The following is a 23,378-nucleotide window of genomic DNA, read 5'->3' as shown; positions in this document are numbered from 1 at the left end:
CGTTACGATTCGAGGTACGCGCGGCGTTAACCGGTAAATCGCGCGATTAACGAAAAACCCCCGTCCACGATTAGCAACTAAGGATTTCCCCGAGGAGGCGATCGCTGCGCGCGAGGATTTCGTTCGGAACGACAGCGCGAGGATCGATCCTCGGGCGAGTGGAGAGACCCGTTCAATTCTCCGTGGAAACGTCGGCTCCGTCGAAACCCTCTCTTACCGGTCCCCTCGATCGACGGAGACGAACGACGGCCGGATTTTCAATTTTTCGACGAGTGGTCGTTAAAACGTTCCGGCGAGGAACAAATTCGAACTTCGTCGCCGAGTGCGCCGCTCGTTATCAGCCGTTCCTCGCCGCTTCTCGCGGTGAACTGAAGTGTATAGAAATTGTCCGCGACGGCTGGCTGCGTCTTAAAAGGATCCATTAACGCTGATCGATACCTTATCGGAAGCGCCCCGTTCGAGCGTTTCGCGAGGCGTCCCGACTCTCCTCCGCTGTTCTCGGGAGATCGCCCATCGCGAGCTATCGGCAGCCGGGGAGCGCGGAGACCGGTGTGCTCGCCGAATGAAACGTCCAACCAGCCGCGATAACGCTCGACCGACGACGATTCGCGGACGACAGTCGGCGGGAAGTTGCGTTCGCATGGATTAACCCATTGCCACGGGGTGGTTTACTCCGGAACATACGTACAACGGGGATCGGATCGCGGCGACAGCTGTGGAACCGGCGAGCGCGGAGCGTATCGATCGGCTGGGTTCGCCGCGAACTCCTCCGGTTTTATAGCGTCGCATCGTCGCCTTGTAATTCCTGCCCGGCGAGATAAACGGTTATCTTTCGAGGCTCGGAGTAGCTCCGTCAGTGTCGAAACGGAACGAAGAAGAATCGGAGAGCCGGCCGAGCGCACCTGACCAGACGCTACCGGTTGTATCTCGAACCTGCCGGGGCCCCGCCCGTATATCTTGCTTTCGCTGTTCGGGACGAGGCGATGCGCCTCGGACGGCGGGGATGAACGCGAAGATAAACTGCCGGCGAAAGAAAATACGCTGTGGGGCTTATTACCGTATAACTCGATTTACCCGGTCGACGGAGAGAAACCGCCCGCGCTCGCCGGTTTCAGCCGGCGAAAAACACGCTCCGGGTAAAGAGCAAATATGCGTGGCTGCTGCCGGGTAAACAGCGAGGTTACCGGAGTCCGGGCCGCCGTCTGGAGCAACGGGAACACGTCGCTCGCGTCTGTTTGCCCCCGATCGGACGAGATCGTTTCGAATTCCGATGCCCCGCCGTCGCGATCCCGCGCGCCGGGACGCAACGCGGATCGATGGCGCGCCGCGAACGTTACGCAACGGAGGTAACCGCCGTGGACATTGACGAGGAGGGACGGCGGAAGGGAAAGAAGGAAAGACGAACGGTCCCGACGGTATCGATTCGGCGATACATTCCGGAGAACGCGCCGGGAACGGAACGGGCGGTCCGTGGATGATGCGGATTATCGCACGCTCCGCCGGCGAGCATCGGCGGAAGAGATAATAGCGGCGCAGACGGCAATGCGGGCAACGCTGCAACGCTGCAACGCTGCAACGATGCCATCGGCTCGGCTCGGCGTCGATGCACAGCCGAGCGAGCCTTTCTTGCGAATCCCGCGGGCCCGTGCAGCCCGTACGCCGAACGCTCCCGGATCGTCTCCTCGGCGAAGAGGAGGGATCGTCTCCGTGCCTTTAGACCGCGGATCGGATCGGCCCTTCGGCGAACGTCGACGTTTCGCCGGGATCAAAGTTTCATGTTTCGATTACTAAGCACCGCCGAGGGCTGCGAAGCCGGCGCACGGGTATCACTTCGCGCTCCTCGTCGCGCGACCCGATCGGTTGCACTCGAGCGCCTCCGCGAATTGTGTAATTGCAATCGAATTTCATTAATTAGACGAGAGCGACGGCTTCCCAGCACTTGATGCGTGTGGAACACGAAGCTTGAGCATCCTCGCCCTTTTGCTCGAAGATTTTAGCAGATTCGAGCTCCAACCCTTTGCGAACGAGCCGCGACGGGGGTGAAAGTTTTGCATTCGGAAGATTACGTCGCGAACTGATGATTTAATTACTTGAACAGCAAGAGATCGGCGCGTAGTGTCCCTTTGTTCTATTGTTTGAGCAATTGACGTGTAATTTCAGTTCGTCTGGTGAAGGTTTTGTACGTTTCTGAGAACCTTCGTACGTAAAGGGTTAAGTGTAGCAGAATCTGCAGAGGGTTTTGCATACTTTAGAGAATCTTCGGGGGTTAATACGTTCCAACTGGGAAGAGTAAATAGAAAATTCGGGAGAAGAAAGTTTCGAGTGGCCGGCGCTTATCTCGAACCGATCTCGAACCGACCTCGAGACTGCAACGCCGCCGAGTCGACGACTCGCCCCGTTTCCGCCGTTGTTTCCCGAACTTTATTCCCGGCCGAGCCTGGACCGGCCCGATTCAACGGACGCACGATAATTCACCGAACATCGAGTTGGAGTTTCTTCGCCGCTCCACGCGGAAGATAATCGCGACGCGGGCGCTGGTCGAGTACAGTCGTCGCGACGATACAGCGGCGATCGTAAATCAAAGTTTTCAAGTGGAAGCTAAACTCCTTGGAATCGGCGGCAGCCGATAACAACTTTCCAGCGATTTCTAACGATTTCTGACGATTCGCTCGGCTCACGCGACAATGCCCGTTTCAGACGACCAGAATGTCAAAAAATTCGCCTGCGTACAGGGACGTTCAGAAGTTTAACCGTTCTCGGAATGTTTCTTCGATAAGATAAGTTCAAAGCTACTTCGTCTTCGTAGTTGCATTCAAGAAACAACTAAATTATCTTGCTCAGAAGTTCGTTCCCATTATTCATTACTTATTTCCAAAGAAACATATATCAAGAATAGTGTTAACTTTCCAGTATCCTCTCATACGTCCTTTCCATCTCATAATAACAAAAACCATCCTTACAACCTTCATTATTCAAGAGAACTTTCGAGAACGATCCGAGAACTTCCGAACACCGCTGTACATATAATCGTATTTCATCGAGAAAAATTCAATACATAAGACGCTCCGAATGTTGCCCAATTGAAACGGCGAAATCGATGAGCGTGCATCGCTGGGAACGCGGTTACTGTAACGCCCTGCCGATTCCACGACGTAAGCCAGACTTCGCTGCGATTACGCGTCGCGTCTGCATCTCTTCCGCTTCACCGACGAGCGCGTACGAGCGAAGCACGTGACGTTATCTCCTCCGATCCTCCCGGAGGAGATAATGAACGCCGGTGTACAGCTCTGAGCGTTCCACGGAGCATTCCGTACGAACGATATTTACCCCGAAACGAGTTCGTGTGCAGGCGTGGGACACGAACGCGATCGTTTGTATGGGCCGCGTTCGTATAGGTCGGATCGGGCGTTACATATGCATGGGAGGAGAAACGGGAAGACGAAAGCGAGGGAGAGCGAGAGAGAGAGAGAGAGGGAGAGAGAGAAGAGTGGACTGCGTTAAGGCCATTCTCCGTGGGCTAAACTGGTCCTGAATACGCTTTACGATTCTCCGTCGGAGTTTCCTAGCAGGACCATCGCCGCGGAGCTCCTACTTCTTCCTCTCTGTGACACAAACGATCGGGAATGAACGCGTTGCACGCTCGGCTTTCGGTATACGGTCTCGACGGATATTAACACTTTGAGAGGGAAGATTCTTCGGATATAGAAAACCTTCGGATCGAGCTAAATGATAGTTGCTCAACCTTTTGACGAGAGGCGAATATATATGCAGCCTATCAATCTATAGGAAAATATACGCATTCTATGTTTCTCTATCGGAAGAATGCGATGTATTCTCCTATCAATCTATAGGAAAATATACGCATTCTATGTTTCTCTATTAGCGCGAAGAACGTAGGTTTGTGCGATCCATGTTTTGAAATATATCATAGACGAATTGATTATTAAACCTCATTATGGGAATTATCTTATTATATAAATTCTCTATTCCGTTCATCTGATTATCTCGTTATACAAACCTTATTACCTAAATTATCTCGTTACCTCTATTCTCATCGCGTTCCTCGTGGATTCTTTCTTCATGCTCAATTACCAACAAAAATTGAAGGACCGCGCGTTTCGGCCAGTCGACGTCTGAAATGGCGCCGTGATTGTCCGCATAACAGGCGACTGAAGTCGCACAGAGAACGACCGCGGATAGGAAAGAAGGAAACGTCGAAACGGTCGAGTTCGACGATAGTCGAGTCACGCAATCGCGTCGGTCGTCGAGCACCGTGTCGAAGAAACCTGGTGGGGACACGCCGGCGAAGACGATGTTGCAATTATAAAGAGGTCCCCGATGTTGCAATTATTCAATGCTCGGCGCGGACGTCTTCGTTAGACTGTAGGAAACGGTCGACCTATCGCGACGGCGATCGAAAGCGTTATTGTAACGAGCCGTCCGCGGGAACCCTGTTCGATGTCGCGTCAAAGATAAACGAAAGTTATGGACGAACGTAGCCGTCGACCGCACCGATATACTCACTCCGGACGCGATAAGCCTCTCTCTCGCTATCGATCTATCGCTGTGGATTAGAAAGGGGGCAGAGGTATGCGAAAATCTCCTGTCTTTCCGATATCGCGCTACTCTCTCCCGAGAGTCGACGGGATCATCCAACCCAGGCTCCGCATTCTTCGGCTATCTGCAGCGGAACACGTTATTCTTCGATCTACTGTCAGACCTGTACACTTTCCTCTTTATCAGTTGATTATTTATGTACTGGCCAAAAGAGCCGTACAAAGGCAGATTCGACTGTAAGGCGATTTTTAGCCTGATGCATCATAGCGACAATTAGACTTAATCTGCTAGACAGCAGTACAAAGGCCACATAGCGACCGCACGGTGCAGCCAAACGACCATTTTCCGGGCGAAACTCGATAATGAAGCTTTTCCAGTGACAATGGATATTTCGCGTTTCGATTCTTTATACGAATAGAGAAACGGGATTTATACGCGCGAGATTAGTTTTTAAACGAACATCATTTTATATAGCAGACTACTCGGTAATACATAGGCATCCTTCAATTTTCGTTATCCGAACACTCGAATTCCGTGGTTTCGTCCACATCGCTAGCTTTTTTAAAATGTGATATTTAACGTTAAACTTTGTATAACGCCTCGATACGCGAAACATTGGGATAAAACAGCTCTGTTCCTCGATATACCGGTGATTTCGAACTAGTTTCATTAGTTTCGCCCGTAAAGGAATGTTAAATATTCCCAGTAAGAAACATCCGAGCGCAAAGGGTCGAGCTATCGAGTGTCGCCCAGAAAACCGCGCCGCGGGACGCGCGGTCGCGATAACGGAGCATTCCTCGTCGAACGCCCGTTCGACGAGGAACAACGACTCGATTGTGAAGCTCCGTAAAAGCTCCGGCGCGAGCCGCGTTTTATCGTCGGTACTCGCGCAACGATCTCCGGCCCGAGAAAGAATGCGAACGGTGGCGCGTTTGAAACGCAATTATCGCGCCGCGGGCCTCGGGACGGAAGAAAGAACCGTGAAACGGGCGGGCGCGCGGGTCTTCGCGATGGGGGGACGTTTCAGAGGTAAATGTCTCCAGTCGCCGGCGAACGAACCGTTTCATAACGCGGTTCGGCGTGCTACGTAATGCGCGGAGATTGCCGGCGTAGAGAGCACCGCTGGGGAAGGGGGAGGGAAAAGTGCTGGATGTTGAGTAGATTGCCATTCGAAAGAATGGAACGCGGGAAGCGACAGTCGCGACTGGAGAATTGAAGCCGACGCGGCTACGCCGGCTGTTTTCGTGCGGCACCGTTCCCTCGAATCTCTCCCCCGACCCGTGGAGCAGACGAGAGATGCATAATCCACGGCGACCGTCCGCGCATAGCCTCGCCGAGTAATGAAGCGTTTTAAATGCAGCCTTTAAATCAGAAAAACGCGGATCTGCGAGGGAAAGGATCGACCGCGGCGCCCGTACGACGGAAAACGAAGCGACAGGACTTCAGCGTAGTTTAGGGTGTTTCTGAAAAGCGTGAATGCGAGGGTGAGTGTGGGCGAAGGCCGGCGAAAGAGGAAAGCTGTAGCCGTCGAGGGAAAGTGGCGTGTACAGCGTTGTAGGCCCAAGGTTGCTGGTTCAGCTTTGAAGGGGTGTGTTTGAGAGTTCGCCGAGAGTCCGGTGAGAACGCTCGTAGGGGAGAGAACGATTTTTCACTGGGAACGCCGAATAGTTTCGGGAGAGCCGTGCTCTGGCCTTCGTTGCAGTTTTATGGGCCTCGTGTACGCTGAAACGCGATGCGCCGCAACGAACTGGGTTCGAGAGTTTTTCACTTTTTGAAGACTCGAATCCATCAATTGTAGCGACGTCTGTGGTTGTTAGTGTTATCGCTAGCTATTTCGGTGTTAATGAATATTTATGTTCATTCAGTTTTCTATATTTCTGTATTATTTCCTGTTTATATGAATACACAGTATAATAGCGATAATTGCTGCAGTTAGATTGCAGGCTGAAATTGCGAGAAAACAGCACGAGCCTCTTTATCCGGTGCGATTCCCAATTGTAACCGGAATCGGTATCGCGAGCCTCGTCTAATTTCCGCGAAACGTTACGAGCGATCCGCGGCCGTTCGTTGCAATTTCGCCCGTGAAACAACACGACGTTGTTGCTCCGCGGAGAGGAAAGCTCCAATTACACCGCGCGTTCCGTGAGCACCGAATTCGAGGGTACTAATTCCGGTGGTTCCCAAGTTGCCGGAACGGTCGCAAATTCTCGCGGGCACGCGACGGACCCGCGGAACTCGCCCGAACTGCAAACGAAACGAGCGAATGGGAAAAAATCGTCGAACTTTGAATTACGGTTCCCGAGAAGCCCGCGGATCCGCCGGGGAATCCATTGTTCCGAATTACGTGCGCGAGCTCGCCCGTTTCCGCTCTCTCTGCGGGAAAAATCGGAATTGAGAAACTAGGCGGCGAACTCGCGGATTCGCTGTCGCCCCGCGCGAGCGGCGAAAGTACGGGCCGGGGTAGGTGAGTGCTCGTCGAGGGTCTGAGCGACGAGAAACGAGGATCTTTTCATTTCCGACTGTCGCGTCACTTCCAATTTAACGTATTTCATCCAATTTCCGTTTCGGTCGTCGAGAATCCAATCACCGCTAACATTTCATTCGACCTGTAACCCAGATATTACTGTTCCCCCGTTTCCGTCTGTTTTTCCCGCGGCAGAAGAACCGAGCAATCGCTTTAGAAATCCTCTAGCCGGTGCCGGCCCGCCGCGGAGAGCCGACGCGCCGGGCAAACGTTCCCCCGTTAAATCGCTGAATCGCTTGAATCGCTAAATCTGCCGCTCTTAAGCGGTAATCTTTCAACTTTCTCGCCGAAACTCCGCTCCGACTTTGCCTGGCCGAGGATTTCGTTGGCCATCGGGCTGCTGATCGCGCGAGCAACGAACGAAACCGTCTGCTTTCCGTCGCGACTCCTCGCGTTTCGATTGTTCTCGGCGTAAACGGAATTAAACCACAGAACATTCCCGCCGAAGCGTTCGATTCGGGTTTCGTTTGTGCATTTTCATGGAACCTGTGTGTAATAGAACTCCGACGAGTTGGCAGACACTTAACTCACAGGTTGAAAAGTCAAAAGGGCAGCCTTATTGGCTGAAGGACAGAAGATTGACAGCTCCTGCTCCTCCGATTTTTCAGGAACTGCGTTATACACAGGTCTTAGATCTGTTCGTCCAGCGTGGCTCGACCATCGATAAAAGCGCGAACGACGGAGCGAGATTCTAGACTACGCGCAGTCCGCAGGAATTCGATCGCTGCTCGACATCCCGCGAACGTGCGCCTCGAATCTCGGAAGCGGCTTGTGTTCGTGCACGCGTCTCTTCGTAGCCCCGAATGCTCGTGACGTTTCATACCAAGAACCACGGACGAGATACGTTGAATTTGCGGGGAACAGCCGAGCGATGCGCGGATGCTCGCCGAGATAGGGCAGATCGACGTTCCAATTGAAAGGAAAAGAGGGGAACAACTCGTGGGAAACTTTCGGGCGAGTTAGCGGAGCGATTGCCGTCGGTGTTGGGGAACTCGGGGCGCTCCGAAGTTCGATCGGCAATCGCGTTAAGTATATAATTCGAAGAAAATCGTCGTCGCGGAGGAGGAGCGTTCCGTTCGCGCGGAAACGGTCGGACAGAAGTAAAAAGGCCGCGGCGGGAGGAGTCTCGGAATGAACTTTTCCGCGACGGAAAATGGAGGTATAAGTACGGGCAACGAGGCAAAGGAGAGTCGAGTCTGGTCGTTCTCCGGAGCGGTAACAGGCTTTTGATCGCGTGAAACAGTTGTAAATCCGTTAAGCTTCTGGACATGGCATTATACAGCGGCTCTTTAAACGCGACGGATCAGCTGCGAGGAGGTTCCGTCGCGCTCCCTCCTCTTCGTTCCACAAAGGAAACCGTTGGAATGAATTACATTTACACGATAAAACAGCGTTAAGAGAATATTCGGGTGGGAGTTCTGCCGAAGAACTCGACGCGAAGGCAGCGGCCTTTCACGTTGAATTCCGTTAAACGAGGGAAGCGTAAATATTCCTATCGACAGATTTGTTGTCGATTCCCGTTAGGTTCCTCTCGGCTTTCTCGTCTCCTTCGGCCGAGAAACATCTCCGAAGTTCGAGCCTGCGAGTCGGAACGATTGGACGGCGAAGATAAAACTGGAAAATCTCTAATCGACGGAGCGCGCGTATCGGGATCGCGGGCGAGAGAATAACGACAGGGTGGATTACGTATCTGCAAGGGACAAATCCCATAGGTTCGCACCGCTGTGGAAGAATCGATGAGATAGCGCTGGACACGGATACGGCCGCTACTAAAAGTTTCAAAACCCACAAAGGAAACATTTAGGGGTGGCGGGCAGTGATGAACGAGCTCGCTACCCCCTCGGTAGCATCCGACGCGGTCTCCGCCGCTCCGTTCCGTCCGCTATTACTCTTTCTCTTGGCGTCGATTACTTTCCTAACTCAGACCCACGAGAGACGTAACTTCAAGAAGGTCGTTCATTTAATACTTTATGCCCCGCCGTCTCGCGCGTTCTCGTCCCTGTTCCCGGTTAACGTTCTGCCCGCGTGTTCTCGGTGCCTGTCGTTGTCGCGTGCAGATCCAATTAACGAGTTCCGTCAGCCTCCTCTCTCCTCTTCCTCTCTAATCTCTCCCGTCACCCCTCCCTCCCACCCCTTACTCCGCGTCCCGTTCCCCGTTCAACGAGCTTTCGATCCCACTCGATTTCTGTTTTTTCCGTGGACACGTAATTGTACGCGCGGTGATTTACGCGGCTAGACGAGAAAGAAAAATTATAAGGGAAGCTGCTGACGGTACTCGTAGAACACGGCGCGAAACTTCTTAATTAATCCTATTAATTAGATGCACGGCTGCCGCGACGGCGGACGACGTGCCGCGCCCGACGAGAACTCGTTGCAACTACATCAACCCGCGACGTGCGTGGATTCGCGATGAAACTGCCGAGGCGGGGCCGCCGCTTTCTGCCTCTTTTCTGTGCGTTTAATAACGTCGCCGGCGAGATCGAATCGCGCGAACGGTGGCGATCGTTGAATAAGACAAGCCTTCGCTCGGTGTCTCGCGTTCGGCGTTACTCGCGTATTCCTAGCGAAAGTGAGGAACGCTACAACGTTTCTTCGGTCTTTTATTTTCCTTGGTACAAAATTTGGGTGTGTGGAAAATCGAATGATTTCAGGGTAGTTTCTTTAAGATTCATTAAAATATTTAACATTATAATGTGCAATATTGGAGCCTAGAGATTTCAAAGGGTTAATCCTACTTGGAATTATTTGAATTGCGAAAGCGGTGAGGTCGCAATCGATTAGGTCCGTGTTTAATCCTTCGAAAATCTTCTTTAAAGCTGCGCAGTCGCGTCAATAACTAACAAATATAAAGACAAATCGTGCCACATTACGTAAATGTTTAGTTGACTGTGTGTGTACCGTTTTTTGCGAGGGTATCTATGGAAAAGGACGTTTCGCGTCACCAATGGCAATCTAAAGCGAATTTGCATTCAACTCGACGTCCCGCGAGAAGCAGCGAGCAATCGACGCGATCGGTCTATCGTGTAAAAATCGTTCCCTGCGCTGAACGTGGGAGCGCGGAAAAAAGTTGAAAATGAAATTTCTTGCAAAGGGAGGTAAAGCGAGCGGCGCGATGCGATGCGACGAGGCGAAGCCCGACAGGACGAGTCGGACAATTCCAAAAGAAGGAAAGGACTGAAAGCGCATTCAGCAACGGAAGAGAAGGTTCCTGCGGAACGCAATTAAGTGGCGTAATGAGATTCCTGCGACGAGTCTGCCTGGATCGACGTTCTTTCAACGTATGCCCGCGGCCTCGCGAGAAATTCGGAAATGGTTCAAGTTAAATGAACATTCCCCGCGGCCGTGAAAGAAGACCGAATATCGTTCGCGCAGCTAATTAAACTCCGACGCAATGCCTTCGAACTATTCGCCGCCGCCGGTTTCTTCGTCGAATAGACTACCGAAGAAATACGATGTACCCGTGACGCGTATCTCGTCGACGAAATCGTTTATAGACGTCAGGATAATCGATGCCATCTATAGATAGATCGCAGGTTCGAACAGACGAATACCGATCGATTCCACTTTGGACTCACCGATCAATCTTCCTGTCGGCGTAAAAAAAAACGATATCGTTAAAATTCAGTAGTTAATTGAAATTGCGCTGTTGCCAGTTTCGTCGAGAGCAATGAAACGCGAGAGCAAGCGATCTTTGAACCGCGTTGAAGCCTCGCGATTATTTAAATCCGTCATTGGACGATTTTGCACTGGCGCCGAACGAATTCATCGAAGGACCGGCTTCCTCGCGTAGGAACAACCGAGCTATCTCCGGGGAAATTTGATTTACAATCAAATGTGTTTCTCGATGTCGTTCTCCCCTTAGAGGGAATTGTTTACTTTTCATCGGAAAGAAGCTCGTGTTTGCGCGATTAAAAATGTTCAAACGTTGCTCTTGCTCGGCAACGTCTGACGGCACTTCGCTCGAGGAGGAACGTTTGCGCTTTAAATCAACTTCGGAGAAAACGAACGATATCGCGGTGCACGAAGAAATTTGAAACGCACTTCTGGAGGCACGGAAACGTTTCGATTACACACGGCTCCTTTACGTTTGCTCGTCCACGCCGTTTTATGTAATTCGCCTGTCCTCTCGATTACCGATGAAATCCGATCGAACTCCCAACGTAATCGCTCCGGCGGCCAGGTGTTATCGAAGGACCGACGAAAAGGAAGAAGCGCCGGTCGCGCGCGATTATTTCGTGCGAGCGAGCGGGCGGGCGTTACGTAATTCCGAGGTGTTCTGCTCCGCTTCGAAGCCAGTTGACCGATTTCGCCGGCAACCGAACGTAAATTAGACAAGACGCGGCGAAACCGGGGACTTAACTTGGACACGGGAATGTATTATGAATCTGACGCGGAACCGTTTCAACTTTCCAGGACGCTCGGCGTATTCTGCTGCGGTGACCGAACGGTCCAAAGCTCTTGCATCTATTACAACGACCGGGACGCGATTTCCATCGTGCTCGAGCTCCCTTAATGTAAACGCAATCTCTCGACCCGCCGAGAATCGAACGGAGCTTCTTGTTCCGCGGTACGACCTTTCTACGAACGAAATCTGCGGGTTAACCACTTGCCCTATGGTTTCTTTCTCGATCCTGATCGGTACGACTACTTCGTCATCGACACGTAGCTCACTTTGAATCGATGATGAACAGCAATTCTTTTTGTTTTAGTTAATTTGTTGATTCTTGGAGTTCGATCGAGATTTCTTGAACAACGTTGTGTTCTTTTGTTTATGATACTAAGAATACATTCTAGATATATTCTATGTCTATGTTTTCTGTTAAGTGTAATCGTTGATTACAGAATATTTACTTAGAACCCGATTGAACCGACTAATTTTTGTGTTTAAATCACGTTGGAAGTCTTGAGTACGAGTCCGACGCGTTGTTATAAGGCAAAATTAGAGCGGTGATGGCGAAAAGAGGATCAGAAGGTATCAGCAGAGGAGAATCAGAGGAATGTACCTCGCCGATAGATCCGGGAGAGGGCAAAAAGGAATAAACACGCTCGGAAAGTGGCCGATACGTCGAAATTCAAACACTCCGCGGAACTTTGTCCTATCGCGCCCTCGAAAACTTTATCGCTACAACTTAAACCCCGGCCAGAAGTTGAATTAAACGATTAAGCACGGAGTTTCGAAAACTTGTACCCTTCCGACTGAATAGCGCCGAGTGAAACAGCCATTCCCGCTTGTTTTAAATTACTTTCCAGCTTCCAGCTCCAGTTTCCAAGTGCCGGGCGCGTTTCCAGCGCGACCGTTAAGGGCGATCAACGCCGGGGCTCGCCGATAATTCCCGATTAATTCGAATCGCATAGCTCCGGGACGCGGGAAAGATAAACGGCCCGATCGCCGTACGTCGGACGAGTATCGGAAACGGAACGCAACGGCGGGAAACGGAGGAGGCGCCGGTAAACACAAATTAGATCCTGAAAACGCCCGCCGCGCGCTAATCGGATCGACTTCGAGACAAAAGACGACGTGAATTGAATTCCGGAATCGAGCCCCTGCCGCCTTCGACCCGATTCCCACGGAGCTGTCAGTCACGGCGGAACCGAAATTGCCGGGAAACATTGCCGCGCGGTTAAAGTAAGCATCGTCGACGAGGCCCGCTGCTTCTCGGCGGTGATGCAACAGCGAAGTCAACGTTCACGTTTGTCCTGCCTGCGAACGAAACCCCGAATTTCGACTATTCTCACAAGGAAAATCGAAGGTTACCAATATACTACTCAATAGTCCATACAAAACGATGTTGCTTTCAAAAATATGAATCCTCTGCAAATCTCCTCTACTTATACGACGTCGCAATGGAGAAATACTGAGTATTTCGAAAGCTTCACAATATCCCCGTAATGTAAACAAAAGTAACCACCATATTCAGCCGTATACCCTACAACTTTCATTCGAAGCATTTGCTCGTATCGCTCATACTGCTTAAGTTATCGAGTGCTGTCCAGAAAATGGCCGTCCCACCCCTAGTTCGTGGTTTCAATTCGAACCCGTCGATATCTCCGTCGCCGATGTTCCGATCCATCCGCGGGAAAGGGAATCCCCGATCAATCGAAGAACCGAGCGTCGCCGCGACGAGAAATCGGGTAAAGCCGGCTAAGAACGATGAGACGTGAGTCAACCTAACATCGCGTCGGGCAATTTTGTCGCGGTAGGCGCACTCCAAGCGTCTAATAATACGGTGCTCAGTGAAATTGCGACCCAGTTAGGCTTTGACCCACTTGGTTGCACCGTAATCATCGTCGAGTGCTCCGCTCGGATTGATATTAGAGGTAAACACGCGCCCGCCGGAAGACTCCGGACGGCTCTAGGGTTCCCGTTTGCATTGGGCACCGTCGGCTCGCTTGGTTTACCTCCCGCGATCCGAACCCGTGTCCAGTTCCGTGGCCATTTCTCGGCGTGTAGCCCGAGAGCGTATCCCACGCCTGGACTGGACACTTTTAACCCCTTGCCCTACAACAACGAGTGAGACTCGTGGTGAAGATTTTCTACATGATTCAACAAATATATTATTCAGTCCATTCGAATTCAAAGTAAATATTATTCCCTTGTGATCAATTATTATGCTTCAAAGGAAATATAGGCATAACGTGTGCTTAGAACTTTTCTATTTTTCCAATAAATTAATGACAAAGTTGCCGTATTATACACATTAGAACTACCGGATCAAAACGGCCCATTCCTGATTTCCTTTCGCAATTATGAAGATATTTCTCTGGGGAATTACTAGAGACATTGATTTACCAATACGCAAACTGTGGTATAGATCAAAGTCTCGATAGATGCTCTTGAAGTTTCTATCGAGAAATTTCAAAAAGTCCATTTATGTCGCCATAGAGTCATGGCTTCCTTACTCCATCCTCATTTTACCATTTTAATCATCGTTACTGTTGTAATATTTACAATGAACAGGTCAAGTATAGTGCTATATCACTTCCGTGAATTTTCCCCTTGTTATCTATGTTCGCCGGTGAGTAAACTCGATACACTTCCGGTCCGTTAAGGGTTACACGAACGGTGATCGGGCCTTCGCAGTGTCATGGCGAACAGGCCGAGCAGGCGGCGAAGGTGAGCGAAGCTGGTCCGCGTAGCAGCGCAGCGTGTCACGTTTGAACGTGTGATCGCTCCCTACACGCACGCACGCACGTACGCATGCACGCACGCACCGATGCATCTCGCGTCTATAAATAGAATTAAACCCTGAAGAAGAACGGAGACGTCGCCACTGGTGGAATGACCACCGAGGTTGCCGTGAGGTCATCCCAGGTCGGGGATAAATTAAATATACGATCACCTCGATTACGCCCGCTACCTTATCGCTCCTTATTCCCCTCGATCGATTTCGACACGGACGTCGATGCGCCCGTGACTCCCCTCGACCGCGATTCTCGGGATCGGTTGGAAAATGCTCAACCGACCGGCGAGGAAAACACGATCCACGCGCGAGAACCGCCGATTATAACAACACCGTTGATTGTACTCTTGTAAATAAATATTCTTTAACCCCTTGACTACGAACAGCGCCATTAGGCCAATGCGCTAGCAAACCCCTAGTACTTCAACCCTTTCGGTCACGAATTATTTTCTCCTGAGTCCAGTTGTGCGTCTTTAGCTTTATTTTGTGATACAATTTGATAAAGTCGACACCATTGTTAACACGTTGACTGCCAAATAAACACTGTGGTGAAAATAATTTTCTTAATAAAGTAGAAACTAAAAATTCAAGATTCTTTATAACGACTGCTCTGTTGTCCCTCTTATATCTCTTACATGCAACAAAATTCGGTTCGTTCGAAACGTCACCGAGAAAATTAATGTTTGAGTTTGTGTAAAAAATGGTGTCATCTGAATTCGGGTGACGTGGCAGTCAAAGTATTAAGTAGAATCTATGGTTGTGATAGTATGAGGACGTTTGCAAACAAAGTTTGCCGAATGTAAATACAGCAAGTATTTACTTAGTATGTCATTATATGACGCCATGACCGGAAGGCTTAACGAGTTTGACTCGTGACAAAAATATTGAACCAAACATAAATATCACGAGTGACTCGAGGTGACAATAAAATATCGATCGCCGTAATTACGGGGATCGAATCAAGGGATTAATTTGTTTTAACCCTTTGCGGACGTGGATTCGTTGAAGTATATAGAACCTTCAGCAGCTGGAGCTAGATTATTTGCCAACTTAAATAATAGAGAGGAAGGGAACTGTGTGCTCACCTCTCGCTGTTTGAGCAATTAAGTAATTTGTTTATAGCTCAGCATTTCGTATATCGAAGTTTGATCCTGCTGAAATGCCGACATTCGTAAAACGTTGAACCTCAGCTTAACGATGCACATTAACCTGTTTGCTTTTCGCGTGGTGACATCATGCGCTTCCTGCTCAGTATGTTTACCACGAAAATCGAATGTAATTCTCATAAATCGCGTCCCCGCCTTGGACAAGTAAGACTGGTCCGTGTGTTTTGAACGCAACGCGAAGGAATCGTGTGTACACGATCTTTTTAACCACTTGCGCACTGGTAACGAGAAATCTCGTTTTTATATAAAGCTATGCAACTTCGCTAATTATCACAGCATTGAAAAAAATGTAAAATTTGATTCAAACTGATTATCTATTTAAAATATATTACGTAACAATATATTGATAGCAATAAGGAACTACACGTTAATCTCTTGTCCGAGTAATTAAATCATTTGCTTGCGACATAGTTTTCCAAATACGAACATTTCATCTCGCCGAAATGTCGACATTCGTCAAAGGGTTAAAGGTGGTATTCTATGTGTCGTCACATTCTGGCCCCACGTTTCCTGTACGTGATCTATGTGGCTCTATATAAGAAACTATTTGAGATACTACTGTAACACATTTAAGCCCATCCTTTGTGGACAGACGATGGTCCTCGCTTCACGCCCCCGCTCAGACCATTCTGACCTTCGGGGAAAACCTCAACCCCTTGACGTATATTCTTCGCGGTTATGTTCGTCTAATAAATTGTCCTATCGATAATTCGCGGGAAAACTATTTCTCAAATATCTACTTTATATTTCTTAAACGTCTATTTTACATTCACAGAATATTTACGATATTCTCTGAACATTCACTTTGCGTTTCTTGTACACACCTGACCCTCGATTTACGCGGTAAATCGGAACAATTTAGCAAGAGCGAGTAAGACATTCGTTTTCTAAAATCTCATTATTATTTCTTTTGTTAAACTATGTGAAACAGATATGTAACTAAAACTTACACTAGTTTCTCTTCAATATTTTCTTCTCTACCGATAGGCTCCATTTACGCGATTTTCGTTCGCGTGAAATGAACCCACGTGGAACGGCTTTCCGCGTAAATCGAGGGTGGCTTAACAAATGTTTCTCAAATATTTGACGAAGCGTGTTAAACCAATATTTTTCCACCGTGGTAACCACTTAAACCTAGATACTACCGTTGTATTCCAACAGACACGATAAACGCGACAGGTGAACGCGTCGCTACGTTCAATGCACAGGGTGTCCCTTCAGTCGGCAACGCTGCCGTGACGCTTCGCACGGCGATCGGGCATTTCACTTTCAAATACGCCAATTACTCCGAGCAATAGGCGACCCGCGAGACGGTCGGGCGAAGCACTTTCGAAGTTGATCCGATCGAACCGCGAGCGGGACAATTTTATTTCGTACCTGCGACGCCATTGTTCCCGCTGCGCTCCTCGTGCGAGGTAACCTTCGTAAGTACACTTCGCGCAGATTTACGGGTACAGATTGAATTGCGACGCGAACGTAACGCGAATTCGTTCCCGCGAACGGGACTGTAAATTTCGAGCGACTCGCCGACGACGTGCCCCGTCGTTAGACACGAATCTCAAATTTCAAATCGTGCCCGCAATGTGTACGTATAAACGAGTGTTTTCGGGGGCATCTGTTGCGCACGTGAGTTACGAGCTGGCCTTAAGGCGTCGTTCACACCGCGACGGCTCTGACAACAGGGCTCGCGATCCAGTGACCTACCGGAACAACGGCCTCGCGAACAATACTTCTGCCGAGAGAACTTATCGACGTCGATCGACCGCGATACTCGCGACTCTCGCTTTATCGCGGTGTCGCAATACGAATTTCACCGGGACAATGTAGTCCGCTGATAAACGATCGCTTTGTTATTGTTTACACGAGCACCGATACGCGTCGTTGGGCAACGGCGATTTTTAATGCATTCGATGAAACGATTCTATGGTTATCCAGCCGGCCTCCGGAGTTTCCACGGAAATCATGAATATTTCCGGGAAAAGCCGAAGGAACGTCCTCCGCTGGCGGACGGGCTGTTTTGTTTGCGTTTCCTCAGCTGTTCGTTTCGGATCGAATGTTGACGTTACTTGGAAGGGTTGCGTTGTGGAGATTTTTATAAAACGAAAATCAATCGACGCAGTAGAAGGATAAACAAATCGAAGGGAGAAATTGAATTCCGGATTGAAAAGTGGAAACGTAGCGAGTGATTAATCGGTTTCGAAACTTTTCCCTGCGTCGATCGGAAACAACAAAAAAGGCGTAATAACAGAGTGACTCACCTTTTCAAGACACTCCTGGCCAATGGCTTTGGGGTCGACTTGCACCTCAAGGATGACGGAATTTGCTTGGCTAACGAGACACCACATTTTGCAAAAAATTGTATCCAGACGTTCCGTAAACACACACCCTTTTTATTTGCTCGAGGAATTTCTAACGGCCGCGTTCTGGCGTGACGTGACGAGACGTGACGAGACGAGACGTGAAAATGAAAAACGGGAAAACCAAAAATGCACCGTTCACACAAAACTGTCGACACGCGACGATCTTTTCCTCTCCGGATTCGCGGCTGGTCGGCGACCGGTATTACCCGGTACGTTTTTAAACATAACAGATTTAAAACGCGTACTCGTGCACAGCTGTCACCGTGTCCTCGCACACGACCTCGTCGATCGGCAACGTGCTCGCGTTCCTGCTAGCCGAACACGTCTCATCGGCTTCCATTTCTCGGTGCAGAATGGCACACGTACTGACCGCTCGCGCTGCTAGGATTAGTTCGCGAAATCGAATCACCTTTCGGTCTCTGTAGAGTGGCGCTAGTGTTGTATGAACGCATACATCACACATACTCACGCACTACGCGCAACCCGACGAACCGCTGTTCGCGAGCACGATCAGTCGGATGAGGGAAGGTTAGGTTTACACAGCTGATTCCCCCTCTACATTTTCGAACGTTTTCTTTTCCGTCCGATCCTCCAGCCAATCGCGACCGACCTCGACAGAAACAACCAATTACGCCGCAGCGGAAAATTTAACCGTACCTGCGTTTGCGCCGTAGAGTGATAGGGAACTTATGAACCTGTATATTCAAATCTTAGAACTGAAAAATTCACGAGGCGACAAATCGGTGATACGGTAATTGAATTCGAATTGTCTTCTCTTTTTCTGAATGCGATAAAATCGGTTTACCATTATACCGTTGCTTAATAATGGATTATGAAATATTCGATTGGTTCGCATGGCCCAATTTTGAGCATTACCGTAAATATTTAACGGTCACGAAAACTGTTACGTAAGCGTAGGTTACGTAATTGCAAAACATATTTCATTTTGCAGTAGAGATTGCAAATACGTTGAAATACGTACTCGTAATATAGTTGTGTAGTCAAACTCGGGTAGGTTCTAGTTATTTTTATTGTTGAATATTAATACTGTACAGATTTACCGGCTCGCAGAGACAGGGTATACACATGAGGTATAAGTATTATTTTGTATAACTTAACAACGTTTAAAAATTTCAAACAAAACAAATGGTGGTTCCGTACATCGTCGCGAGAACCCTGTCGAATTGGGAGCTTGACCGTGATTCTCGGGAGTTGTACGGGTATTCTGTAATCACAATTTGTGTCCTCGATGCAGCAGAATTATGGAATGACATCTAGCAACATACATTTAATGATGTATAATTTTTGCCACCACCCTAAGTTTTAACATTTACACGTCATCCTAATATATCTAGGCCATGATATATCACAATGACGACAACCTCTTTAATACATTTACACTACTACCGCGATGCAGCTACTCTAAATCTTAAACTTTCCAACATGGTGGTAAAAGCTCAGCATAATTACGACTACATTTATTGTCGTGTAGCAACCGCAGACAAAAATTCTAGTAATTTCAGTACCACCATCTATGATTAAAAGGTATACACTTTCTCTGATAAAAGTACAACATAACGGCAGAATAGATACGTTTTAAGATATGATAAAGGAAAGTACTTAATGTACATTTATAGCATAAGATGCAATATTTATACGCGTCAACGCATTCCATCCAATTTAAATTTCGTTGCGGTAATTCTTGTGCAACTCTGGTTGGATGTTGTATACCAACTTCAAAATTGTAAGCATTACCTGAATAACATAAATCAAAGTGATGATGTATATATACTCTATTAGGGATATTCTTATTTCATTAGTCTATGTATACAACGTACCATGTCCTTGTGCACGGAAACAGCTTGATTCATATCTTCTATTTTCACTTTCGTATCAGCTTCTATACGTGCAGCTACGTCTTCTTTCGAGCCCATATGCTAAATATCGAAATAACTTATACTTAATTAAACATTGAGCAATATTCTCCTTTGCCATGAATCTCTGACGGTTCAATGGAATTTTTTAAATGATTTATGTTATCAAGAAACTATTCATGGGAATGACTGTTACCTTGGCTTCAAATTCACGGAATTGTCTTTCCCTTTCTTGTCTATATTTCTCAATTTCATCTTGAGCTTCTTCCTTGGCTTGTTTCAATCGACGTGCTTTGCCTAAATGGAAAGTTATATTTTAAAGTTATATCAAGCTTGTAATAAATAATTGTGAATATTTTAAGAAAATAAAACCATAAATTCGTACATACAGTATATTAGCAAAGGTTATTAACTCTGTTTTATGGCAAAAGAATCATTTAACCATATACTTCTCTGACACATTCGAGTTCTACATTTATATGCGAAATAAATGAATAAAACATGATTAAATTCTTTACTAAGATGCGTTACCTTGATTCATGTAACTTGAAATATCTGAATTTCTTCAATACTTTTGAAAGGTTACACCCAGTTAAATTCAGGGTCATAGAAGAGTTCATCGTAAAGTGTTATATACGAAACAGATCAGCACTAAAATATGAATTCCAGTAGTTGAATAAAGACTCACGTTTTCTTGCTTCTGAAACTTTCTCTGCAGCTCTCTTTTCGGCTGCCAGAAGCTGTTGAATACCTTGCGTCTGGCTGGCCATCTTTGCAACGAAGGAACAGAAGTGTATTCCGCACGAAAGAATCACAAATCGATCATATGACTTTGGAGTTTCCGTTGTTTGCCCCGCCTTAAGTGATGGCGCTCTAGGTTGTGCTCTCACGTGTGCAGTCTTCACGCAATTAACAAGGGCACCAATCAGAATTTACGAAATAATTAATAAGTAATAAATATAAAATATATTAAAATTCATCTAACAGTGAAAAGAAATGTACCTTTCACGTTACATAACACTAATTCTTTCAATGTTTACTACATATATCATTTTCTTTTCCTTTTTTTTTATACATCAAATCGTTTCTCGCGCTTTCGATATTTCGATTCTCGAACTAAACCAACTTCGAAATTATCAAGTATTTTATCGTATGGTTATTAATATTAAATATAATTTAAAAAATAAGTTGATATGTTTTACACATGTTATAATTTTTGTTTTGACCATTCTCAACCGTTGTACGATCTTCATCTGGAAGTAAGTCTCTTCTTATTCACTTCATGAATGCAAGCATTTAAAAAGGTGTATTAAATATATTTAAAATGTGTACAAGTACATGCTCAATGTACAATAACAAGTATAAACTATCGTCAATTATTTAATTTTCTGCACGAAGTAGAATATACAAAAATTTATACACTAAAGTATACGAGTTCCTTGAATGTGCTGTTTATTGTTCAAGAAAATTTTCTCTTGGCGTTTCTTTTCCTCTTTAAAAGCTTCAGTGTTCGCTTTCCGTTCCACCCTTCTTTCCTACAATTAATAATTAACGATTTCACTAGTGTCTTATACCATGGATACTAAAAGTGAACAAATAAATATTACTTTTCTATATTCTTTGAGGGCTTTTTTCCTTTCTTTTCTTTCGTCTGGAGTTTCATCTTTAGGTCTTATACTTAATGTACTCAAAGTTGATTTCATGGTCTCAGCAACAGATTGGGGTCCCTTTACTTTAGAATTTTCATTCTGTTGATCAAACTGAGCTAAAGTTTTAGCTGTAAGTTTTCCAGAATTTACATCCAACACATTTTTTGGAATACCAGTTCTCGGATTGACTTTAATTTTTTGTAGAGGCTGTAAACAAAAATATGATTACAGACACTACATACAACACAATGAAAATAGGTTTAAGTACTATACCTTGGGCTCAGAAATTAATTTTGGATGATTATAAATATTACTATATGTACTAATGATACTTTCACAATCCCACTGATCCCTTTGTCTTGCCTCAACTACAAGATCTTCCAAATTATTTTCATCCTCAGAACTAGAATATTCATGTTCCAATATTTTCATTCTATCTTTCATAAGTTGTGCAATATTTTCGGCCTATAAATGTTAAGTACATCATGAATTTTTGTCCTACAAAAATTAATTTATAATACTTACATTTTCATTTTGTTGTTTTTCAAATTCAGTTGCACACTGTAGGAGTAAGTCTGAATCTGGAGCTACATATCCTTCAATTTCATCACAATCTAAAGCACCAATTTCATTTTCATCATATGCTGCATACATCTGCCAATGTAATAATAGAAAGTATAAGCTGATTAAGAGAAGAGGGGAAACATTTTAATGTTATATACTAACTTTTTCAAATTTATCATCCAAGAGAGTTAATTGTTCGTTTCTTCTTATAACACTACTGCTCATTGAATATTCTGTAAAACGTGATTTTGTTTCTTCTTCCCTAAAGGTATACTGAGGACCATTCAAACTACACACTTCATCTTGTTCTTCATCAGATAATGCCATATGGTCCTCAGATGAAACATTAGATGATTGATCTGTTGCATTCAAGTTATATATGTGAAACATATATTCATTATAACATGTAAATGATATACTTTTACATACCATACTTTTCTTCATTCTCAGACTCATAGTCACTGTTTCCAGCATTGGCTAATTCCACGAAATTATCTTCCAATTCATTTTCAGGATCACTATAGTCAAAATCATCATCCATTGCAGCAACTACATCAGGATCCAAGTTTAATTGTAATCCAGAAACAGGGGCTGCTTTATTGAGAAGTCCAACTTTTTCTTCCACATTTGAGGCAAACACGGAAGAAGGTAAATTAATTTTTGGTGCAACTTTGTCATCTCCTTCCTCATTTTTTCTTGAATTGTTTGTATAATCTACACGTTCCCATTCGGCTGTCAATGTATTTATATCTTTAAGATGCTGCAGGTAATCATAATCATCATCAAAGTATATGCCATATTTTTGTTGTTCTTTCTTGCGTTTGCTATCGCTTAGCTGGTTTTTCTCTGACTTAGCTGGCTGTGTATCTCCTGCAGGCACGAGAACTCGTTGAGGGGCATTTTCATCGGCAACTAACGGATCTTTTTGCGACCGATGAACTAAATGAAATGTCACCGAATTTTTCTTATCGATGAACTTTTTTGCTTTACCCTTCGGCTGAAAAATATTTTTAAATTCCGTATGTAACGTAAAAGATAACCTAGCTCATGACATAATGTTATAACATACTACTATTGCGTATAACTTACCATTTTCTTAATATTTCAAGTTTAACATACAGAATTTAATAATAACTGTATACAAGAACTATTAATTTGAACTTTTTCATATGACAAATCTTACATTCATACTTCAGGAATTACCTTGTTCAAGAAGGTACTACAAAAGCATGTGTTTTAGCAGTGTCTCTCAACTTCGCGGTTGAAATTGTGAATTGAAATTGTATTATAGCGAAAGCAAAGGTTAAAGTTTCATGAAATAATTGTTCGAAATATTGGTCTTCTATAAAGTCTATAATCTTTGCGAATAGTATGCGAAATACTAATAATTTTTATACAGATTAGATAATTATATTTTTATTATAAAGTCTACCCTTTTCCTTCTCTCAAATAATCAATGCTAACAGCGTTCGCTATTGATGTTCGATAAACACGTAAGAACAC

General features: G+C 46.2%; 3 protein-coding genes across 3 annotated transcripts in view; all 3 read right to left on the bottom strand.

Moving 5' to 3' along the window:
* The window catches only part of dnr1 (E3 ubiquitin-protein ligase defense repressor 1), an 86,107-nt gene extending 67,807 nt beyond the window's left edge, over nt 1-18,300 (bottom strand). Inside the window, exon 1 of the mRNA XM_031989704.2 lies at nt 17,687-18,300. Coding sequence (XP_031845564.2) covers nt 17,687-17,773 — 87 coding nt within the window. The 5' untranslated portion in view covers nt 17,774-18,300. The remainder of the gene's footprint in view (nt 1-17,686) is intronic.
* A 500-nt stretch (nt 18,301-18,800) lies between these two features.
* On the bottom strand, nt 18,801-20,520 carry Vha13 (V-type proton ATPase subunit Vha13). The gene is made up of 4 exons (XM_031989677.2): nt 20,351-20,520; nt 19,859-19,959; nt 19,627-19,725; nt 18,801-19,543 (listed from the first exon to the last, which is right to left on the bottom strand). The coding sequence occupies exons 1-4, from the start codon at nt 20,430-20,432 to the stop codon at nt 19,469-19,471; spliced, it is 357 nt and encodes a 118-aa protein (XP_031845537.1). The 5' UTR covers nt 20,433-20,520; the 3' UTR covers nt 18,801-19,468.
* A 509-nt stretch (nt 20,521-21,029) lies between these two features.
* LTV1 (LTV1 ribosome biogenesis factor) lies at nt 21,030-23,135 on the bottom strand. Its single transcript, XM_031989671.2, has 7 exons — nt 22,965-23,135; nt 22,305-22,872; nt 22,038-22,234; nt 21,837-21,965; nt 21,585-21,776; nt 21,270-21,518; nt 21,030-21,197 (listed from the first exon to the last, which is right to left on the bottom strand). Exons 1-7 carry the CDS (start codon nt 22,965-22,967, stop codon nt 21,084-21,086), a joined length of 1,452 nt encoding a protein of 483 aa, XP_031845531.2. The 5' UTR covers nt 22,968-23,135; the 3' UTR covers nt 21,030-21,083.
* Between the last annotated feature and the right edge of the window lie 243 nt (nt 23,136-23,378).

This window comes from Nomia melanderi, chromosome 9 (genome assembly GCF_051020985.1).
Source record: "Nomia melanderi isolate GNS246 chromosome 9, iyNomMela1, whole genome shotgun sequence".
NCBI lineage: Eukaryota > Metazoa > Arthropoda > Insecta > Hymenoptera > Halictidae > Nomia > Nomia melanderi.
The sequence above is the reverse complement of the archived record's forward strand: the minus strand, read 5'-3'. Positions and strand labels throughout refer to the sequence as shown.

Bases quoted from the DNA above. Each gene is read 5' to 3' on its own strand.
- Vha13 (XM_031989677.2), bottom strand. From the start codon at position 20,432: ATGGCCAGCCAGACGCAAGGTATTCAACAGCTTCTGGCAGCCGAAAAG. The intron at 19,960-20,350 runs GTGAGTCTTTAT...CTTTCCATTTAG, and splicing joins AGTTTCAGAAGCAAGAAAAC to GCAAAGCACGTCGATTGAAA. The intron at 19,726-19,858 runs GTAACAGTCATT...TTCGATATTTAG, and splicing joins TCCGTGAATTTGAAGCCAAG to CATATGGGCTCGAAAGAAGA.
- LTV1 (XM_031989671.2), bottom strand. The intron at 22,235-22,304 runs GTATGTAAAAGT...TGAATGCAACAG, and splicing joins TGAGAATGAAGAAAAGTATG to ATCAATCATCTAATGTTTCA. The intron at 21,519-21,584 runs GTATAGTACTTA...TTTTGTTTACAG, and splicing joins AATTAATTTCTGAGCCCAAG to CCTCTACAAAAAATTAAAGT.